At 46.0% G+C, this 18,408-nt stretch overlaps 1 protein-coding gene across 4 annotated transcripts in view; it reads right to left on the bottom strand.

The window, feature by feature from the left end:
* Positions 1-1,076: 1,076 nt before the first annotated feature.
* Positions 1,077-18,408, bottom strand: part of CSNK1G2 (casein kinase 1 gamma 2) — a 33,865-nt gene continuing 16,533 nt past the window's right edge. For 2 of the 4 annotated variants that reach the window (XM_089535512.1, XM_089535510.1), the window contains 9 exons: positions 13,833-13,873; positions 12,586-12,655; positions 12,148-12,296; positions 11,773-12,007; positions 11,008-11,093; positions 10,271-10,355; positions 9,411-9,559; positions 8,876-8,959; positions 6,560-7,124 (listed from right to left, as the gene is read on the bottom strand). In XM_089535512.1, coding sequence (XP_089391638.1) covers positions 6,720-7,124; positions 8,876-8,959; positions 9,411-9,559; positions 10,271-10,355; positions 11,008-11,093; positions 11,773-12,007; positions 12,148-12,296; positions 12,586-12,655; positions 13,833-13,873 — 1,304 coding nt within the window. In that variant the 3' untranslated portion in view covers positions 6,560-6,719. Of the gene's footprint in view, positions 4,340-4,977; positions 5,085-6,559; positions 7,125-8,875; positions 8,960-9,410; positions 9,560-10,270; positions 10,356-11,007; positions 11,094-11,772; positions 12,008-12,147; positions 12,297-12,585; positions 12,656-13,832; positions 13,874-18,408 lie in introns of those variants that run through there. The other 2 variants (XM_089535513.1, XM_089535514.1) reach the window with 2 other exon arrangements.

The following is an 18,408-nucleotide window of genomic DNA, read 5'->3' as shown; positions in this document are numbered from 1 at the left end:
GGCTCAGTCTTCTGGGAGTTGAAGTCCAAAACACCGAAAGGACCAGAGTTTGGGAACCACTGCTTTAGGTGATCCTCTTTTACCTGGGAGGGGAAAAAATTACGTTTTGGCGAGGGGGTGCAGGGGGCATGTGCTATGCAATCCGACTATGAATGTATCCGATCCTTTATTTGGCATTCACATTTTTTCTTTCTTCACTTCTAGATTTGTAAATAGGGGTTGAATAAAGGCAGCCAGGTTCATGTTTAAGCAAGTGTGCCTTTGTGGTCAGAGAGAGTGGTCTGGTAGGCAAGGAATACTCAGAGATGGTTTTGCTCATGTCTTCCTTTCTTACATGAGCCTACAAGCATCTGGCGTTGGTTGGTGGCCTCTACTTAGAACTGAGTTTGTGGGAACCATAGTAAGCTGGACAGTTGGAAGGCATGGGGTGGCACCACCCAGGAAATCCTGTACCCCAAAAGAAGCCCAGACTGTAGATGTTTATGTGGCGATTGGCTGTCATGCTTTAAGGCAGTGATTCCCAAACTTCGGTCCTCCAGGTGTTTTGGACTTTGACCCCCAGAAGCCCTAGCCAGCGTGGCCAACAGTCAGGAATTCTGGGAGCTGAAGTCCAAAACATCTGGAGGACAAATGTTGGGGAACCACTGCAGCGTAAATTAATGGGGGAAAGGGGGGGGGGTCTATATGCAGGCACTTTTCCTTTTCGTACCAGGGCTGAAAACAGTGAGGGATGTGGTCTCCCAGCACTTTCTTGTAGCCATCTTGGCATCAGGGAGTCCCTGGATGAGCAAACGAAGGAGGCTGGATGGAGAGACCTTTGCAGTGAAGGTAGGAGAGCATTGTTTTCCATATACAGCACTGTGTAAATTTACAGCGCTATATAAATAAAGGTTAATAATAATAAGTAAGTTGCTGAAAAGCATTTGACCTCTTCCACTTTCTCCCTTTACTCAGAAACCTTCCGCCTTTCCCCTCCCTCCTGAAACCAAAGAAAAATCCTTGCAGAATGGATTATTTTAAAGTTTTTTTAATTTTTGTGTATTTTTTTCAGAGTTTTTTTTCTCCTCTTTGAATTTTTTTTTTTTAAAAAAGCCCCTAATTTCTATGGCTTCAAGGAAGCTTCAGAGAAACTTATAAACCATTCCCTGTGTACACTTCTTTTTTTTAAAGCAGAAACTAAACTCACAATGAAACAGTCTCTCTTCTCTTTCTTTCTTGCGCGCTCTCTCTCTCGCACGCTCTCTCCTGCTTTGGAGCTACACCAGTACAAATCTCATCTCTATTCAGCCTCAAAATTTTTTTACCTTTTTTCTTAACACAATTTTTTTTTTAAAAAAACAACAACAACACACTAGTAAGTCTGCAAGATTCATTTTTGATGCACGCCAGACAAGCGTTGGCCAAACCTATTGATGTCTTGTCACTTTATAGTTGTCCCTTAGAAAACTTTCCAAGTCTGCTTCGTTAAAAGAAAGAAAGAACGAACGAAAGAACCCACATTGCAACCGGTACTCCAAGCACACTCATGCACTCTTTACATAAACATTTTAATCATCTTTTATTTCTTTTATACCTTCCTGGGACTGGAGCTACATTTTCCCCCCCCAGCACAACATTTAAGGCTGTATTTTAATTATTTTTTTCTCTTTGCATTGTTTGGGAAACAAGCTCAAACATTGCACATACCTAAGCAATCCTATTTTAATGGAAGTCGCCAGAATCAAGGATGTGTTTCCTTCCCTCCTTCCTTTTTCCTTGTCTTCCCCTCTTCCTCCCCTTGGTTCTCTCTAGCATGGCAGAGGCACTGCTGTTATACGATTTACAGACTTAAAATAAGACTATTAAGTCCCTTCTCTCCTCTTTTCTCTCTCTTCAAATGTCCATTGAAAACAAAAAGCAAGCCACAGTCTTAAGCAGGGAACAACCGCTTGAGGAAAATAGCTCTTGCCCACCTTTTTAAAAACACATAGGCTTAAGAATAAGAGCCGTATTTTTTGGGGGGAGGGAAGGCAGTGGAAGAAAAACTTGTATCCCCAAATGCAACCTCACCCCATGACGCTCGACCCTAAACATGGGAGGCTCAGAATCTTAAAAATCGGCCATTTATGGGAAGCCTAGGTTTGAATCCAGCCCCATAAAGTGAAAGGGATCAGGACTATGTTACATCTGGTGTGTTAAGTCGGATTGTGTTAAGTTTCTTTAGTGGTGGCGCTTTTGTGTGTGTGTTCGGGGGAAGAGGCCACTATCCCACAAAGATGGGGGCTGAGTGAAGCCTAGTAGAGATGGTTTAGCACTGGTGGTGGTGGTTGTGGTGTTGTGTGTGTGTGACATGTCTTCTTAGAGACAAATTTCTGGTCTTTTGCAGACCGAAGTGCCCCCCACTCCCGAGCACCGTTCCCTCACAGCCTCCCTTCCCCACCCTGGTCCCTCAGCAAAGAAGTGCCACGTTTACAACACCGGTGTGGAGGCAAGGGGGAAAAGAGTGTGTGAGATGTGTGTAATGTTACATGTGTGAGTGTGGGGAAGAGCCATCCCCACCCATATCCCTTTGTATAAAAATATACTTATCTATAAAGAAGCTTTCAGCCGCCGCCGACTGACACTGTGGCAGTTCAGCAGACGGAGACTGGGCCCGATCTGAGAACGGGATGGACCTCAAAACGTGAGTTAAGGTGGTTGACACCCATTTTCCTGCACTTTTTTTTTTGTTTTAGGGGTGGTGGTTTAAAAAAACACCACCACACTAGGCCAGAAATGTTCACCTACACATTTCACCCACAATTAGGGGTGCCGAGGCAGAAAGTGAGGAACAGGCAGTGAGTCTGTTCTACCATATTATTATTAAGACTTTTACCTAAACTCTCCCCCCACATTCCCATTCTTAACACCAGCCAGTTTCCATTGAAGGTTGTTGCCTCCTGGAGGTTGGAAGGGTTTTCGGGGGGCTTGTCTCCTCTCAATAGAGGCTCATGCCTTCCTTGCTCCCAGTTTGTTTCAGTTGAACACTGTAAGGAAATTGGCTTGGGAAGGGGTTGAAAACCATTGGGTTGTCCCCCAAAGTTACCATGAGCATAGCTCTTGGGCATCATCAGATAGCTGTGAGGTTTCACTTTGGTTGTGGCAGGCACACAAACACACACCCCAGGTTGCAGTGGCCTCAACAGTGGAAGTTGGCTTTTGGGGTAATGTTTTGGCTGGCAGCCGTTCCTGAGATCCGAGAATTTTCATCTACCCCCCTTCCATCCCACCCACCCCTCCCTGGAAGTAGGTCTTATTTTACTCATTATACATACACACACACAATCTAAAACCGGATGATTTCAAGACACAGATGCTGCGTGTATTGCTACAAAAAGTGCATTGAGAAATTGGGGGCCGGGAGGGTGTAAATGAGCCAAACCCCACCCCACCCCACGGACATACATACACACACGCATTCCCCCGCCACCTTTGTCTCCAACTGGACTTTCTGACTGTTGCCTCCCAAAAACCAGGTGCCATACCCAATTTGGCAGGGGAGAGTGGTTTAGGAGGAACCAACAAGAGGGAACCCACAGGGGCATTCTTTTAGGAGAAAAATAATAATAATAAAGCCAAGATGTTTGCCATTGCTACAAAAAAAGGAGGAAAGGAGACCCAAAAAAACCAAAAGAAAAGAAGAGACTACCCAACTGTTTAGGCACAAGGGCTAAGCTGCAATATTAAAATTAACTTAAAGAGACAAACAGAAATGTGTCGGGGGGGTTTGCAGCCGCCGCACTTAGAATCATCACCTTTGCTTCTTCTGTAAATGCGTAAACTTGATTCCCAGTTTTCTGTTTTTCTTCCGGAAACTATTCACCGAAACGAAATGGAGAAGAGGAGGAGGAAGAGGAGACTTACATGTCGGGGAGGGCGGGGAGAACTGCTGCATAAATAGTTAATGCTTCCCTCCCTGCTCCAGACCGGGTGACCACAAGGACATGGGCACCTTCCGCAAGAAGTCCAGAGTATGTCCCCCCCAGTGGCAACCCATGCACCCCCCAACCCCATTTACGTCTCTCAAGAGGAAGGGCAGAGAAAAAGCCGCCGTCCGGGTGAGTCTGTCGACCGAGTCAAAGCAGTTTTGGCCCCTACCCTCCAGGAAAAAGGGGGCTGCCAGGGAGCCGGTGGAAAAAGCCTCTTTTCCCCATCCAGTCGAGGAGTCAAAATCCATTATCCACAGCCAGGAAGTAAAAGGGGAAAACAATAACGCAGTCCCGACTGGATCCTGGCCGTACGTGACAGCTGCCGGGGAGTTTCATTTCACTTGTGGCGCTGGCTGGTTTTCCTCTTCCTCCTCTTGAAGAAACAGCAGCACCTACAGAAGGACCAAAATAAACATATACATATATCAATTCTCACGGAAATTAAAGAGTTGATAAAGAAAATGGCTGCATTTCAGTTCAGACAGCAGTGAGAACTGGTATGACACAGTGGCTTGAGTGTTGGGACTATGATGCTGGAGACCAGGGCTTGGCCATGAAACCCACTGGGTGATCTTGGGCGAGTCCCCCTCTCAGCCTCAGAAAAGTAAAGGTAAGCCTTCTCTGAACAAATCTTGCCAAGAAAACCCCATGATAGGTTTGCCTTAGGGTATCCATAAATTGGAAATGACTTGAAGGCACATAGCAACAACAGTCAGTGATAAACCAGGATGATGGCTGACTGAAAAGCCCCAGGAGCAGAAGTGTAGCTGTATGTGTGTGAAAGAGAAAAATGAAGGTATTGCCTCCCAAATAAGTATTATGCCATGCCCTGTGGTGTTCTCCTTCTGGCCCTACATTTCTGGCACCACAGCAATTTACAACCTGATTTGAGAATTCAGAAGTAGAGTTTGGGCATCCCAATGAAAAAACAGGCAAAGAGACCAAGGGAATGCGAAGATCGCAAATGGGAGACTCCAGCTAGATAGCAAACAGAAAGCCCAATGGTGTTGCAGTGGGAGAGGCTACTCACTTTGTGTCGTCTGCCACCTCGACTTCGGCAGGGGCGGTGATGGGGGCGTTGGAGTGGCCGGCAGTGGGGTCGTCCGTGTTCAGCTCCCCGTTGGTAGAACTCATGACCTAAGAAAGAAGAAAGGTAGCCGGGCGGATGAGCAAGGGAGAAAGGAAAGGAAAGGAAAGAAGACACAGAGCAAAGGACTTTGGGGTTTTGTGGGACCCTTCCCCCCCCCAACCGCAATCTCCTGCCCCAGTTGCTGGACCATCACTTGCTCTGAGATGAATCCAGAATTTGTTAAACTAAACTAAAAGGAAGTTTACAGTTTGAGGTTCAGTCTCCTCACTTCAATCATATGATGTTTTAAAATCTTGCATTCTTGATACTAGCTTCCCTGAAAATTATTTGTTCAAAACAAGTAAATGTTCTCTTTTCCCCTAAATGCATTTTCCCTTCTCTTCCCCCATCTCTCTTGGGATGCTAAACCATGATTCTGTGCCAATGCAAAACCGGGTGCCCCCACAAATCATGGTTTGCAAACCCCACTTCAAACCATGGTTCCCATTGCAGGCGCAAGAGGACAAGCCGCTTTGCATTAACCATGGTCAAGCGCATAGGCGGAAAATTCGAAAGCAGCACATGGTGGTGTTTGGAGGTGGAAGTGCACTGAAACACAACAAAGCCAAGCACAGTAGCCCTAGCTGGGAAGCTTGATTTGAGATGGAAAAATCTGGCACAATACCATGAGTGAAATTTTATACTCCCTCTTTCGGGGAAGAATATGCCGGCTATGTTTAAAGACCTCAGCTTTTAAATGTAATTTGTTGCCAAGGTTCCTTGGTGTTAGTTTTATCTGCCCTTTTAAAAAGATGGGATGCAGACTGCCTGCTTCTAGTTCGTGGATGTAAACCAGCCTGAGAATATTTAATACTGCTTTGCAACTGTATTAAATGAAAAGAAAACAACACTCTCAAATTCCGTGTCTTCATTCAAATAAAAGTCCAAAGCTTTTTGTGGGATTTTCAAACTATGTCATTGTGTTCTTTAAGAGTTTATTCCCGATGTTTCGTCAGCATCTGTTGGCCACAGATACTGCTGGCGAAACATCAGGAATAAACTCTTCCAGAACATGGCCACATAGCCCACAATAAACTATGGATTCTGGCCATGAAAGCCTTCAACTTCACAGAAGTCCAAATTTTAGCTCTCTGGTTCATAAACATGATAGAAACATAGACCTGCAGTAACGGAAAAGTTGCAAAAAGTTTTCAGCGTGTGCACAAACACACACAGACACAAGAAATGCCCAACGAACCTTGCAAATCAGTGTACAAATAAAATTGAAAACCTGCCAATACCATTTAGATTATAAATCCCAAAGTTTCTACTCCTGACCCCTAAGTATGATAGGATTCTGCTGAATGCAGAATACATATATACAGTATACCACAGACATCACTTGAGAGCCACCACGGTGTAGTACAAGTGTTGGACTAGGACTCTAGGAGGTCTACCATTTGATGGAAACTCACCTTGAGTAAGTCACACACTCCATCACAGAGTGGCAAAAAGGAGTGGTTTTCCAATTTGGGACCCTGCTTAAGCTTTGCCAGGATTTGGCTGGAGTGGACTAGAAGCCATGAAACAGCATTTTGACAGCAGTTTCTACAGCTTTATGCCCGGTCTCATGTGGCAAAGTACAACTCCCAGCAACCCCCCAACATTTGGAGGGCTGCACGATTCCCATTTTTATGCTATTCCTAAGGGACGACGCTCCCCCAAACATAACTTGTGATGTAAAACGTAACCAATGCCAACAAATCACTTTCCAAGCACGACAACACGTAAAGGGAATGAATTGCTAAAAAACACATTAACTTTCCAAGCTCCAGTGAGATTGGAACAGGAGGGCTTTGAAAGCAGATAAGTGCAGATGTGGCTCTACAGACAGCAGGCAGAGAGGGAAAGGGTGTCCCACAGAGCTGCTGGGGTTTGGGGAGCAGCTGGCAAGCCCCCCGCGCACCCATCCGCCCCCCGCGCCCGTCCCACTTGTGTACCTGGACAGAACCCCCAAGCCGGCTGGTTGCCAGGTGAGTCCCCAGCGCTTCCTCAGCCGGCTGCTGGCCAGGCTGGGGGTCCCATAACTCCGTCCCCTCGGGTGATTGCTAACAAAGAAGACGGAGGCGGGGAGGAAGGAAGGAAGGAAAAGAAAGAAGGGAATGAAAAGAGAAGAAGGGAAAAGGAAAGAAGGCAAAAGGAAGAGGAGAAGGAGGGAAAAGTTGAGAAAAGTAAAAGGAAGAATAGAAGAGGGTGGAAGACAAAACGAAAGGGAAAAGGGAAGAAAAAAGGAAGAAATAAAAGGAAAATAAAAGGAGAGAAGAAAGAAGAGAAGGGAAAAGGAAGAAAAAGGAAAGAGGAGGAGGAAAGTTGAGAAGAAAGGGAAAAGGAAGGAAAAAGAAAATTGAAAAAGAATCAAAGAAATGAGAAGATAGGAGAGAAAGAGGTAGGCAGAAAGGAAAGGAAAACGAAAAGAGAGGAAAGGAGAAAGGAAAGAGGGAGAGGGAGAGGAGTTCCAGAGGTGAATGAAATGACGAGTGAAAGGGGGAGACGGGAAAGGAAGAAAAGAGGAAGAAAAAAAAAGACATGCAAGAGCCAAAATAATATAAAAACAGGCCAGAATGCAATCGTATACAGCAGCGTTCCACCGCCTGGGGCCCTCCTGTTGCGTAGGGACAACAAGCAGGAGTCCAGAGCTCCCCAACCTTCCTTTTGAAGGGCCTTCTTCTAAAAGCTGCTAGGAGTGGCCATTCGTCTTGAAAGGTGGCCACAGTGGGGGAGGGACTGGCAGTCTATTTAGCCTCTGGAGGGCCCAGGGGCAGAAATTGGGCCCCCAAATCCATCACAGCTGCATACCAAGGACTCCCAGATGAGGCATAACCTCGCACATCTGGATGGCCACGCCAGGTTAGGGAAGGTGGCTGCACAGCTCCCTAGAAAGTAACAGGCACTGCCAAGAAGGGGAAAAGGGGGCAGCATCCATCCATGCACTTTTGTCCCCCCACCCCAGATTTATTCAGTCATTTCTTGAGTTTGGAAGCATGCACCGTAAGTTGGTAATAGGCCACCGGCTGTTTAGCTGGATGTGTTCTAAGAAAGTATTCTATTTTCTTCCCAGTTCCACATGACCCTAGGTTTCCCATGGAGCGACACCCCAAGTCCATATATATATATGGCTTCTAGGTCTGTCTGCAGATTTGCTACCAAATTAGTATAAAATCAATAGTGGTGTTGATAAATATCAAGCTAGCAAAGTCAGTGATTTGGAGTTGCAGGCATTTTCGCCTCCTAGATATCCTCTACTTGTGAGCAATGTCTATGCTTCTGAGATGCCACAGGCTTTTTCCGCCTCTGCTGCCCCCCCCCCCAGTGATATATTTGGGGGCACAGGACAGTCTTTATACCCCACTCCACAAGGCAAACCCAAAAGGTGGATGGCTGTGATGATCTCAAATAACCTCTAGCAGTTTTCATCTCTGCCCAGAGAGGACTTTGTATAAAGTTCATGGGTCTTAGAACTCAAGGCCCAAATTCTTTGGAGTGCAACAGGAATATAGGTCATAACAATACATTTCCTGTCCTGCTACTGTGGCATTGCAGCTAAATTTGGAGGCGGAACAAGAGCTTCCGTAATGACTGGCAGATGGGTGCTATAGTCCCCGTTCATCCACAAGTCTTGCAATTTTGACCCTGGTTTTGCTAGATCTCCACTGCTCACAACTGTGAGTGCGCCTCCTCTTCAAAGGAGTTGCATAATGGTCCTCAGGTCTAATGTACCTCTCCTCCGCACCTGCGCATTGGTTCATTTTGGGATGTGTTCTTCCACCCTCAAACTCCCCCCTCAAAATCCAAGACGTACCTGCTGTTTGATGTACTGCTGTGCTTTCTCCCGGTTTGGAGCCTGGACTTGTACGTCGCTCTGGATTGTGCCAATGGGGGTTGGCTGAAAGAAGAGGAAAACACAGGCACAAAGATCAGGCTCCCGTAATGTGTTTGGAAATTGCAGTGAGTGCAAAATGCAGCAGCCAGATGGCTATCTACTGAGTATTTTAGAGATCTAGTAACATTGGTCCTGCAAGAGCTGACCTGGTCTCTGCACAAGTATGTGTATGTCTGTGACATCTCAGCCCTGCATCTCTGACACATCTAAGCACTAAGGCAGGGTCTAAATACTCTCAAGGCATGAGATCTTGGAATCTAAGCAGGGTTAACCATGGTTAGGACTTGGATGGGAGACTGCTAACAAATACCAGGTGCTGTAGGCTCTATTTCAGTAGAAGGAGCAGGAAACAACCACTTCTGAGGATTCCTGGCTTAAGAAAACCCTATGCATTCTACAGGGTCACCATAAGTCAACAGGTGGCTTGTAGGCACACACTCAAGCACACGCTTACTAAGGGCTTTCCGGCCCAGTCGTATTCGTAATCGAAGACGAAGCCATTCCGGTCAAACAGGTCGGTGAAGAGTTTCCTCAGATAGTCGTAGTCTGGCTTCTCAAAGAAGTCCAGACGCCGCACGTAACGGAGGTACGTCGCCATCTCCTCTGTAGAGAGACAGAAAAGGGCACCGTCTGCTGATCAAAACACACCTATATTCGTGTTTCTTGTAACAGTGCTAAGTTCTGCTATTTTCTTTGAAGACAACTGACTACATCTTAAGATTCCTGGCTTCCTGTCCATTTCTGGGCAGAATTCGAAGTGCCGGTTATGACCTATAAAGCCCTACATGACTATCTAAAAAGCAATGGGCTAAGCCAGATAGTGAGAGCCAGCATTAGACTAGGACACTGGGAGACCAGGATTCGAATTCTTGGCTCAGCCACTGAAACCCACTTACCCAGGTCACATGCTCTCAGCCTTCAAAGGAGCAAGTAGTACACCCCTGAAAAAGGCTGACCAAGAAAACCCCATGAAAGAATCACTACAAATCTGAGAACCAGCATAGCTTAGTGGTTTGAGTGTCATCGTTTAGTGGTTTGACTGCTCTGCCTTGAAAACCCAATGGATGGCCTTTCAGAAGTCACACTCTCTCAGCCTCAGAGGAAGGCCATGGCAAATCTCCTGAGAACAAATCTTGCCAAGAAAACTTCAGGACAGTGTTGGCATAAGTCAGAGTCAAACCAAAGTACTATACACCAAGCTTGTCTACCTATCTATGGAGCCTGTATCAGAGTTGGTTTAGGAGAGAGACCAGAGTTCAAATCCCTCCTCTTGTCTTAAGCGCATTTAAGCCATCAACTCATGGCCATTCTTACCGGGGAAGTTTTCACACAGCACTTCGACTGGCGTTGCCCTTTTGGTGTCCCCAATTTTCTGATACCGCTCCTTCAGCGTATCCGCCTAGAAGACAAAGAGGGTGGGGAGAAGGAAAAAGGTGCAATCAGTTTCAAATAAATTTACTAGGAAATGGCTCCTGGGAGAAGGACTATCACCACCTAAAATTCTGTCTGCCAGAGAGGTCCTCTCCCCTTTTCATGGCTTGCTCTGACATACAGAAGGTTTAATAATATTTTCCTCCCCAAGAGGGGAAATACAGTCCCAAGGTCCTTCTACTGTTTCCATTACTGTCTGGCTTGCTGCGACTTCAAGGAACGTGCAACGTCCTCCTGGAGACATGTGCCCTGAGCCTAGGGTATGTCAAAGCTAGCATCACATAGCTGAAAATGTGAGCAGCAGACACATACCAACAACCTTGTGGCATGGAAACCGGGCCTGAGACACAAGCAGGTCTGGTGTGGGTTTCACAGCCACGCTGTGTGGGAAAAATCTCTAGCAGATGCTGAGTTCAGAGACCTGGGAGCCCACTCTTCTTTACAGAACAAAACTATATATGTATCTAAGTTTCTAGCCCCCAAGAAGCAGATTTGAAGAGAAAGTCAGTCCTGAGCAAGACCCCCAGAAGGCTGTGCTTCCTCGCTATCTCCTCCCAGCACTAGGAGGAGGAGCAGGGCGTGCTTAAAATTTCCACCCTTTTTGCAGAAAAGAAACTCACCTTGAGACCTTGCCAGGGCAAGCTCCCCCGGAGGAAGTACATGAACATGTGACCGAGTGCTTCCAGGTCATCTCTGCGGCTTTGTTCTGCACAGGAGACAGAAGAGAGATGGTGAAATTGAACCCACCATCACATTAACCATTGACAGCTTCAATTAATGCGGCGCCTAACTGGGGAAACACACAGGCTTACATCCTTTTGGTGACACATTCAAGTGTTAAATCCATCTTACACTTGCATATGGCTTTGTTTTGGGTGCCTGCAGAGGCGGATATCATCTTCCTCCCTCTACATACAGCCATGGGGATTGAAGAAGCACCTGTCTATGCTCCTGTAGCCAGACGCAGACTGATGACATTGCCATGCAAGTCTTGGTGGATGATGCTCTCAATCTACACCTGGTTCAGCGGCATAACCAGACACTTCTCCAATCTTCCACTCTCCACCAGCCACAGAATGGCCATTTAGGAGGCCTCCCATAGCAAAACCATGAGCCCCAGGGGTGGCAACCAGGGATATGTAGCAGAGTTTACTTATTTATTTCATTTATATTCCACTTTTTTCCCAAATGGGTCTTAGACTATGCTGGGAAAGGTATCATAGAATCATAGAGTTGGAAGAGACCGCAAGGGCCATCCAGTCCAACCCCCTGCCATGCAGGAAATCCAAATCAAAGTATCCCTGACAGATGGCCATACTTTGCCTTTAAATACACCTTTGCCTCAGCACCTGCAAGGAAAGTTTCCAGAGGTGCCTCTGGCTTACCTTTCCCCAGGTGTGTGTTGATGCTCATGTACCGCGCTGTCCCCGTCAGGCTCTTGTGCTCTCGGTATGGGATGTGTTTTTTGGTCTCTGGGTCAATGTACTCTTTGGCCAGGCCGAAGTCGATGATGTGGATGGTGTGTTGGCGCTTGCTCCCGGGCCGCCCCACCAGGAAGTTCTCTGGCTTGACGTCGCGGTAGATCAGGCTTTTGGTGTGAACATACTCCATCCGCGTGATCTGAGAGGGAGGGGAGGAGGGAGGCATCATGGATTTCTTAAAGCATGCATTCATTTCTAAAAACTTATTTAAAAAAACCAGTAGGCCACCGGTTGGGAAGATGGCAACCGAGCACGGCCATCCAAAGAAGGGCTCCTCACCAGTTGGATGGCGATCATGAGGACTGTCTTGAGCGTGAACGTCCGGTCGCAGAGGTCGAAGAGGTCTTCCAAGCTGGGGCCCAGCAGCTCCAAGACCATGGCATTGTATTTCCCACACGGGCCAAAGTAATACACCTGAGGAATCCCTTCTGGAAGGGGGTGAAAAGAGGGGGAAATGCATAAGAGGTTGAGCTCCAGCTCCTCCACAACTACAGACCCTGGCTCCATCTGCACTGCAGAATTAATGTAGTTTGACACTGCTTGGACTGCCATGGCTCCATGCTGTGGAATCCAAGGATCTGTCCTTTGTTGTGGCCCTAAAGCTCTTTAATAGAGAAGGCTCAATATTTCTCAAAACTACAAATCCCAGCATGCCTGGAGGGAGTCTCATGCCCCAGATCCTACCAGATGCTCCTGTGCCAGTGTGTCACCACTCACCTGCATTGCCAAGCTGTTTGTAGAATCGGTACTCCAAGTGCAGCTGAGGCGCTCTGGATTTGATAGGTTCCTGGGGAGAAGAGGCAAAACGAATGCAAAAGTAAGTCAAACGATCAATAAATCACAAAATCCCATCAATACAGCCATAGCTCAGTTAACCAAGCCTCTGACAAAGCAACAGCTTTTTACAAAGGTGTTTATTGCCTGGCTCCTTTCTTCCCTGCCCTCCGTCAAGGTGGATGTTTGTTAGCAACATTGGCACTGGGAGGATGGAGGAACACAGGCTTTTGTTGTGCAGCTGCAACAACGTTTTGTCGCAAACAGCACAAAAAGCATGAACTGGGATTAATAATAATAATAATAGTAATAGTAATAATTTGTATCCCGCCTTTCCCTGTATTGGATCGAGGTGGATAACGGCAAACAAGAACAATAAAATCAAACACGAATCTCAATAGATAAAAGCATTACAGGACATATTAGATCCTAGTTCCCCTATCTCCCTCCCACCCTAAAATACCATTAAAAAACAATTCCCAATAGAATGGTTAATAAAATAGATTGAGATTAAAGTCCGGTGGGTACAGCTAAACAAATGGAGAGTGGAATTTCTGAGGAGATCAGTTTGGGAAGGCTTGCCGGAAGAGATCCGTTTTTATTGCCTTCTTAAAGGCCTCCAAAGATGTTATATGGTGGATCTCATCTGGAGGTCATTCCATATTTTGTTATCCTTTCCCTTCCCTGTTTTCCAATTGCTTTGAAAATGCCCCAGCTTCTCTCTCCTCCTCCTGCTTTGTCCTCAGCTTACTTCACTTGCTGCAAACTAAGTTTAAAGTACAAGAAGTAGTTTGCCTTTAACCGAATCAGCACTGGGAGGGAGCAGAATTGTGCTCTTCCCAGTCAGTTTAGGCAAAAGCAAACTGCTGCAGCCTCTCCTAGCTTGTCTGTTCTTTCTCATAAATCATAACTTTTGCCATCTTGACTGCATTCTGATATTACTTGACCGCAAGTGTCCCAGTTTCTATCTGTGAAATGTTGGAAGGAATGCCGGTCTTGGTCTGAGGACTGGTCAAATATTAAAATGCACACACAAAGCCCTCCCTTCCCACTGCAGCCCCATATACGCAATCCACACTGGCTTTGGATGTCTGTTTTCACGCTCATTCCGATACTGGATGAAAGGAGAGAGAGAGAAAAAGGGGCATTTGCAAAATGCAAAGACGGAAGTTTCTGAGAACGGAGCTTACCAACTTGATTGCTACGTATTCGTTCGTGTAGAGGTTCTTCCCTGCGGGAAAAGAAAAGGAAGAAAAGATAAAGACACTAAGCTAAAAAAGAGAAGCTGTATTGTATTTGCATTTTGTGATGGTTTTTAGAAGTTCTTAAAGAGTCTTTAAACATTTTATCTTTGTACTGTCCTAATCCATTTTATTTTGTTTAGCGCTCAGGAGCCCTTGTGGGCTGGGAGGCGATACAGAAATATCTGAAATAAGATATTGTCTTGTCCAGTGTGTCATCTCAGCTCATGATATATCCAAACTACAAGAGCCTCTGTTTAATCATTTGGGCTTTTTGGGAGAGTTTGGGCTCAATTCATTCTAGGAGCCATTTATTTGTCTTTTGGGAAGTCCAGGGGATCCGTAAAACTTTTGCCCAGCACCACATTTCCAGCGTGTTGATCTGCTTCCTATCAGCTTTCTTCAACATCTAACCATACACAGAAAATGGAAAATTATATGACCTGGAATAATTCTGAATTTGGTATTTAGTAATATGCCTTTCCAAGTTTTAGGTCCAAATAGCAGTCAGGTTGCTTAGAGGACTCTGGGAAGTTGTAATCCAAACGCCAAGCTCCATCATCATCATCATTTTTTCTCAAATGAAGCTAGGTAAAAATCAAGTTCTGAAGGTGATGGGTTTGCTCCAGTGTGTTTTTTCTTAACCAGATTGGTTTCTATTTCCCCCTCTTTTCCATTGAATCGAAAGGGAGGAAACACAACAGTTTCCTTTTTTGTCATTTCACCGGTATTTTGCTTAAAAAAGAAAAGAGACCCCAATGTAGCCACAAAGATGTAGAAAAGGAAGGAAGACAAAGAGAAGTAAGAGAACAAAAGTGAGACCATCCAAAGCGATAATCCGGACAAACCGCATGCCAAGAGAACCCACTTCCCCATCCCTGGTTGGCCAATCTCACTTCTGCAAACAAGCTTCAACCCGTAACCTTACTCTTCGTTTGAAATAAGGTGTAGTGGATTGAGTCTCTCCTTCTCTGGAAGTTTTTAAACAGGATGAATGGCCATTTTGGGGGAGGGGGTTGGGCTAGAAGACCCTTGGGTCCCTTCCATCTCTAGGATTCTATGCATTCCTGCATGGCAGAAATGGTTGGGACTGGAAGACCCTTGGCATCTCTTCCAACTCTGAAATTCTATGAGTGTTCGAATATGATTCTGGAGATGGTGACCTGGGGCAAATCCCACTCTCTCAGCCTCAGAGGAAGGCAAAGGCAAATCTTCCTCCCTGAACAAGAAAACCTGCGCTGGAGGACCTCCAGATGCCTAGAGAGACTCTTTCCCCCCTGGATGTGTATAAGTGAAATCGCCTTGACCAGCCCCGTGGACACAGGGGTCATGCTGTGGTTTGCTGGCGGAAGAAAAGAGAAGGGGGAATCTAGATTTCACTGCCTGAATATACCAGTTCCTCCATGATTTTGTGCAAACCCTGGGATGTGGAGCCCCCAGAGACTGGAAAGAGGAATGTATGCGGTCATCACGCGGCCCTTTGCTTTCTCTTCTCTCACCCTCCAATAATTTGTCCTTGCGGATCCGTAAGCAAGCGCAAAGCTTTCCTCAACACCTGCTTCCAGGCATCAGGCAGGCTCACTCTGTGACCTTCTTCATCTAAAGACTCCCAAGTATTCCATTTAGAAATAAATAAATAAGGAAAGTAACGGGAATAGAAGACATGGATTTGAACTTCAAGGATTCAGCCGGTGGACACAAGGGTTGGGTGTCCTCTGACGGACAGCTCTCCAAGGTTTGGGCGTCCTCAAGCTCTGCCCGACTCCTTAGCAGCCTGAGGAATATATTATATACAGTGTGTGTGTGGGTATATATATATATATATATATATATATATATATATATCTGAGAGCCAGCGTGGCCCAGCAGTTTGAGTCTTAAGACTACGATTTTGTAGACCAGGGTTCAAATGCCCGCTCAGCAATAGAAAACCCCACTTAGACAAGTAAGCCACACTCCTTCAGCCCCAGAGGACGGTGCTGGCAAGCCCCTTCTGAATAAATCTTGCCATGAAAACCCCATAATAAATAAAAAATCGCCTTAAATCATGAATAACTTGAGCGACACCACTGTAAGAGAAAGAGACGTGGAGTCATTGCACATGATCCTAAATCTGCTGCTAAATGTTAGTCACCCTTTCCATGAGTTCTTTGGGGACATGGAAGAGACCCACAGCCACAAGTCTCCCTGGCCAATAAAACTGTGAAGAGGAAGGGGATTTATGTCAGGGTGATGCTACACCAACTTTGGGCCACCGTTGTGCGATGCTCCCAGCAGTCCCCCCCAAAAAACCTCTCACTGGAGGCAAACTGGTGTTGTTGCGCAGCTCCAGAGTTCCCAGTTCCTCCCAGTAGCATCTGGCTGTGTGTCCAGAGCGCAGGTGTGCGCTTGGCCATCCCGCCATGCGCTCTCTCTGCGTATTAAGAGGATGCTTCTTCCTCCATCCTCTCAAATACCGGGGATTATCCTCTTCCCTCCCCGCACAGCAATGGGGCACAAACGCAGGACGGTCAGTCAGGCAAACATACAGACAGGCGCATCACACGCTGCCCTGCATTTCCACTGACCCCTTCTCATCGGGGGTCTTCCGCTGCCCCCCTCCTGGGTAAATTCCTTTTTTCTTTTTATTCCCTCCAATCCTTGCTTCATGCCATTTTCCTTTGAAACCCAAGTTTCTTAGACTTTTAAGGCTTTTCAAAGCGGAGTTGGTGCCAAGGAAAAATGGAAGGTTCTCTGGTGGCTGAGATTAAGTGACACCTTCGCTTCCTGATGGTTCAGTGTACAGAAACGTTGCTTCACTTACACAATAGTGTCAAAACTGTAGTGCATAAAATGGCAAAATGGTTTCAGTATTGGAGTAGTTCACTGGGAGACCCTGGTTCAAATCCCAGCCCGGCCATGGACACCTTGAGCAAGTCACACACTCTCGGCCTCAAAGGAAGGGAATGGCAAACCTTCACTGAACAAATCTTGCAAAGAAAACTTCATGATCGCATACAACTTGAAAGCGCACAACAACAACAACAACAACAACACCTCACCTGAGACAGAAAGAGCCTGGATTTCAAGGGCTAGTTACTTTTTCTGTTGCTAATGGAGCTTGAAATTTTATTGCCTGGTTTTTATGACTCGTTGTCATAGCCTCCAAACCATCTCAACTGACAACAACAACATCTTGACAAAATGTAGGCCTGTGATTCTAACATTGTCTTCCCTCACCTTCTCCTGTATGATTTTTTAACAACTTTGTCTGATGAAGAAGCTAGTGGAGCTTCAAAAGCTTGCATCATCTATTTTGTGCATTTCTGGTTGGCACAATAAAGTTTTTATGGATTTTGCATGTTGTTATACTTTGCTATAAATGGCTAAACATGGCTACCCCTTGAAATGCAACTCATCCCAAATAATTCCTGGAAGAACATAACTTGTCATTTGTGACTTTCTGTCCAAATGGGCCAAAGGGCTCGATCAAACGCCCCCCATTTCACAGAGGAGGAACACTGAGGCCGAGAGAGAAAGAATTAGCCTACTAAGATCCAGTTTGGATCCCGTCCCCTTGCGAAAAACGCACGGAAAACCAAGCATCCGACAAAGCCCCAAAACACCAACTGCAGAGAGACTGAAGCAACTGGCTGCATCCAGGCACAAAATGGATTAAGCTGAATCCCCTGCTGCAAAGCACTGGGCCCAGCCTCTCAGAGCAAGGTTAATTTGGCACACACCCAGCGGCTAAATCCCAACTGCCCTCAACCCACAGCGTCAAGAAACGCCTGGGTACCCAAGGCCTGTTGATTCGAATGACAGGATTTAGCCAAACGTTCCTCTTCACCCACCACCCAAATCTCAAAAGGCTGCCAAAGGAAGAGAAGGCAGCAGCTGACTTTGGATGGAACAAGCATTTTCTGCTGAAAGGGCCTTATTTCTGCATTGATGCAAATCTATCACAGGGGTTTTCTTGGCAAGGTTTGTTCAGAGGCAGTTTGCCATTGCTTTCCTCTGGGGCTGAGAGAGTGCGACTCACCCAAGGTCCCACAATGGGTTTCTATGGCTGAGCAGGGATTCAAATCCTGGTCTCCAGAGTCGTAGTTCAACAATCAAAACACTATGCCACTATGCTGGCTCTTATGATTTATTCAGAGGAGGGTTGCCACTGCCTTCCTCTGAGGCTGAGAGAGTGTGACTTGCCCAAAGTGGGTTTCCACAACTGAGCAATGGTTCAAACCCTGGTCTCCAGAGCGAGAGGGTGGGGGGCAAAAGTCACATGACAATTAGATGTATTTATTAACGCATTATTGATTATTAAACATTTGTAATTAACATTTTTTACTTTTTACATTTTAAATTATTCCGTATTTTTATTGAACCCCATTGTGGGAGAAAAGCAGGATATAAATCCTTGAAGTAAATAAATAAAAATAAGTATTTATTAATGCATTAAGGTGGTGGGAAAGAGATTCTCAGGATTGCCAGATTATTGTTCTGTGGTCTTACAACACCAGATGAAGAAATTGATGCCTGTGCATTA

Source organism: Sceloporus occidentalis, unplaced genomic scaffold, assembly GCF_023333645.1.
Source record: "Sceloporus occidentalis isolate IW3139 unplaced genomic scaffold, rSceOcc1.0.p SCAF_8, whole genome shotgun sequence".
In the NCBI taxonomy this organism is placed as follows: domain Eukaryota; kingdom Metazoa; phylum Chordata; class Lepidosauria; order Squamata; family Phrynosomatidae; genus Sceloporus; species Sceloporus occidentalis.
Note: the sequence above shows the minus strand (reverse complement) of the source record. Positions and strands in the feature narration are given on the sequence as shown.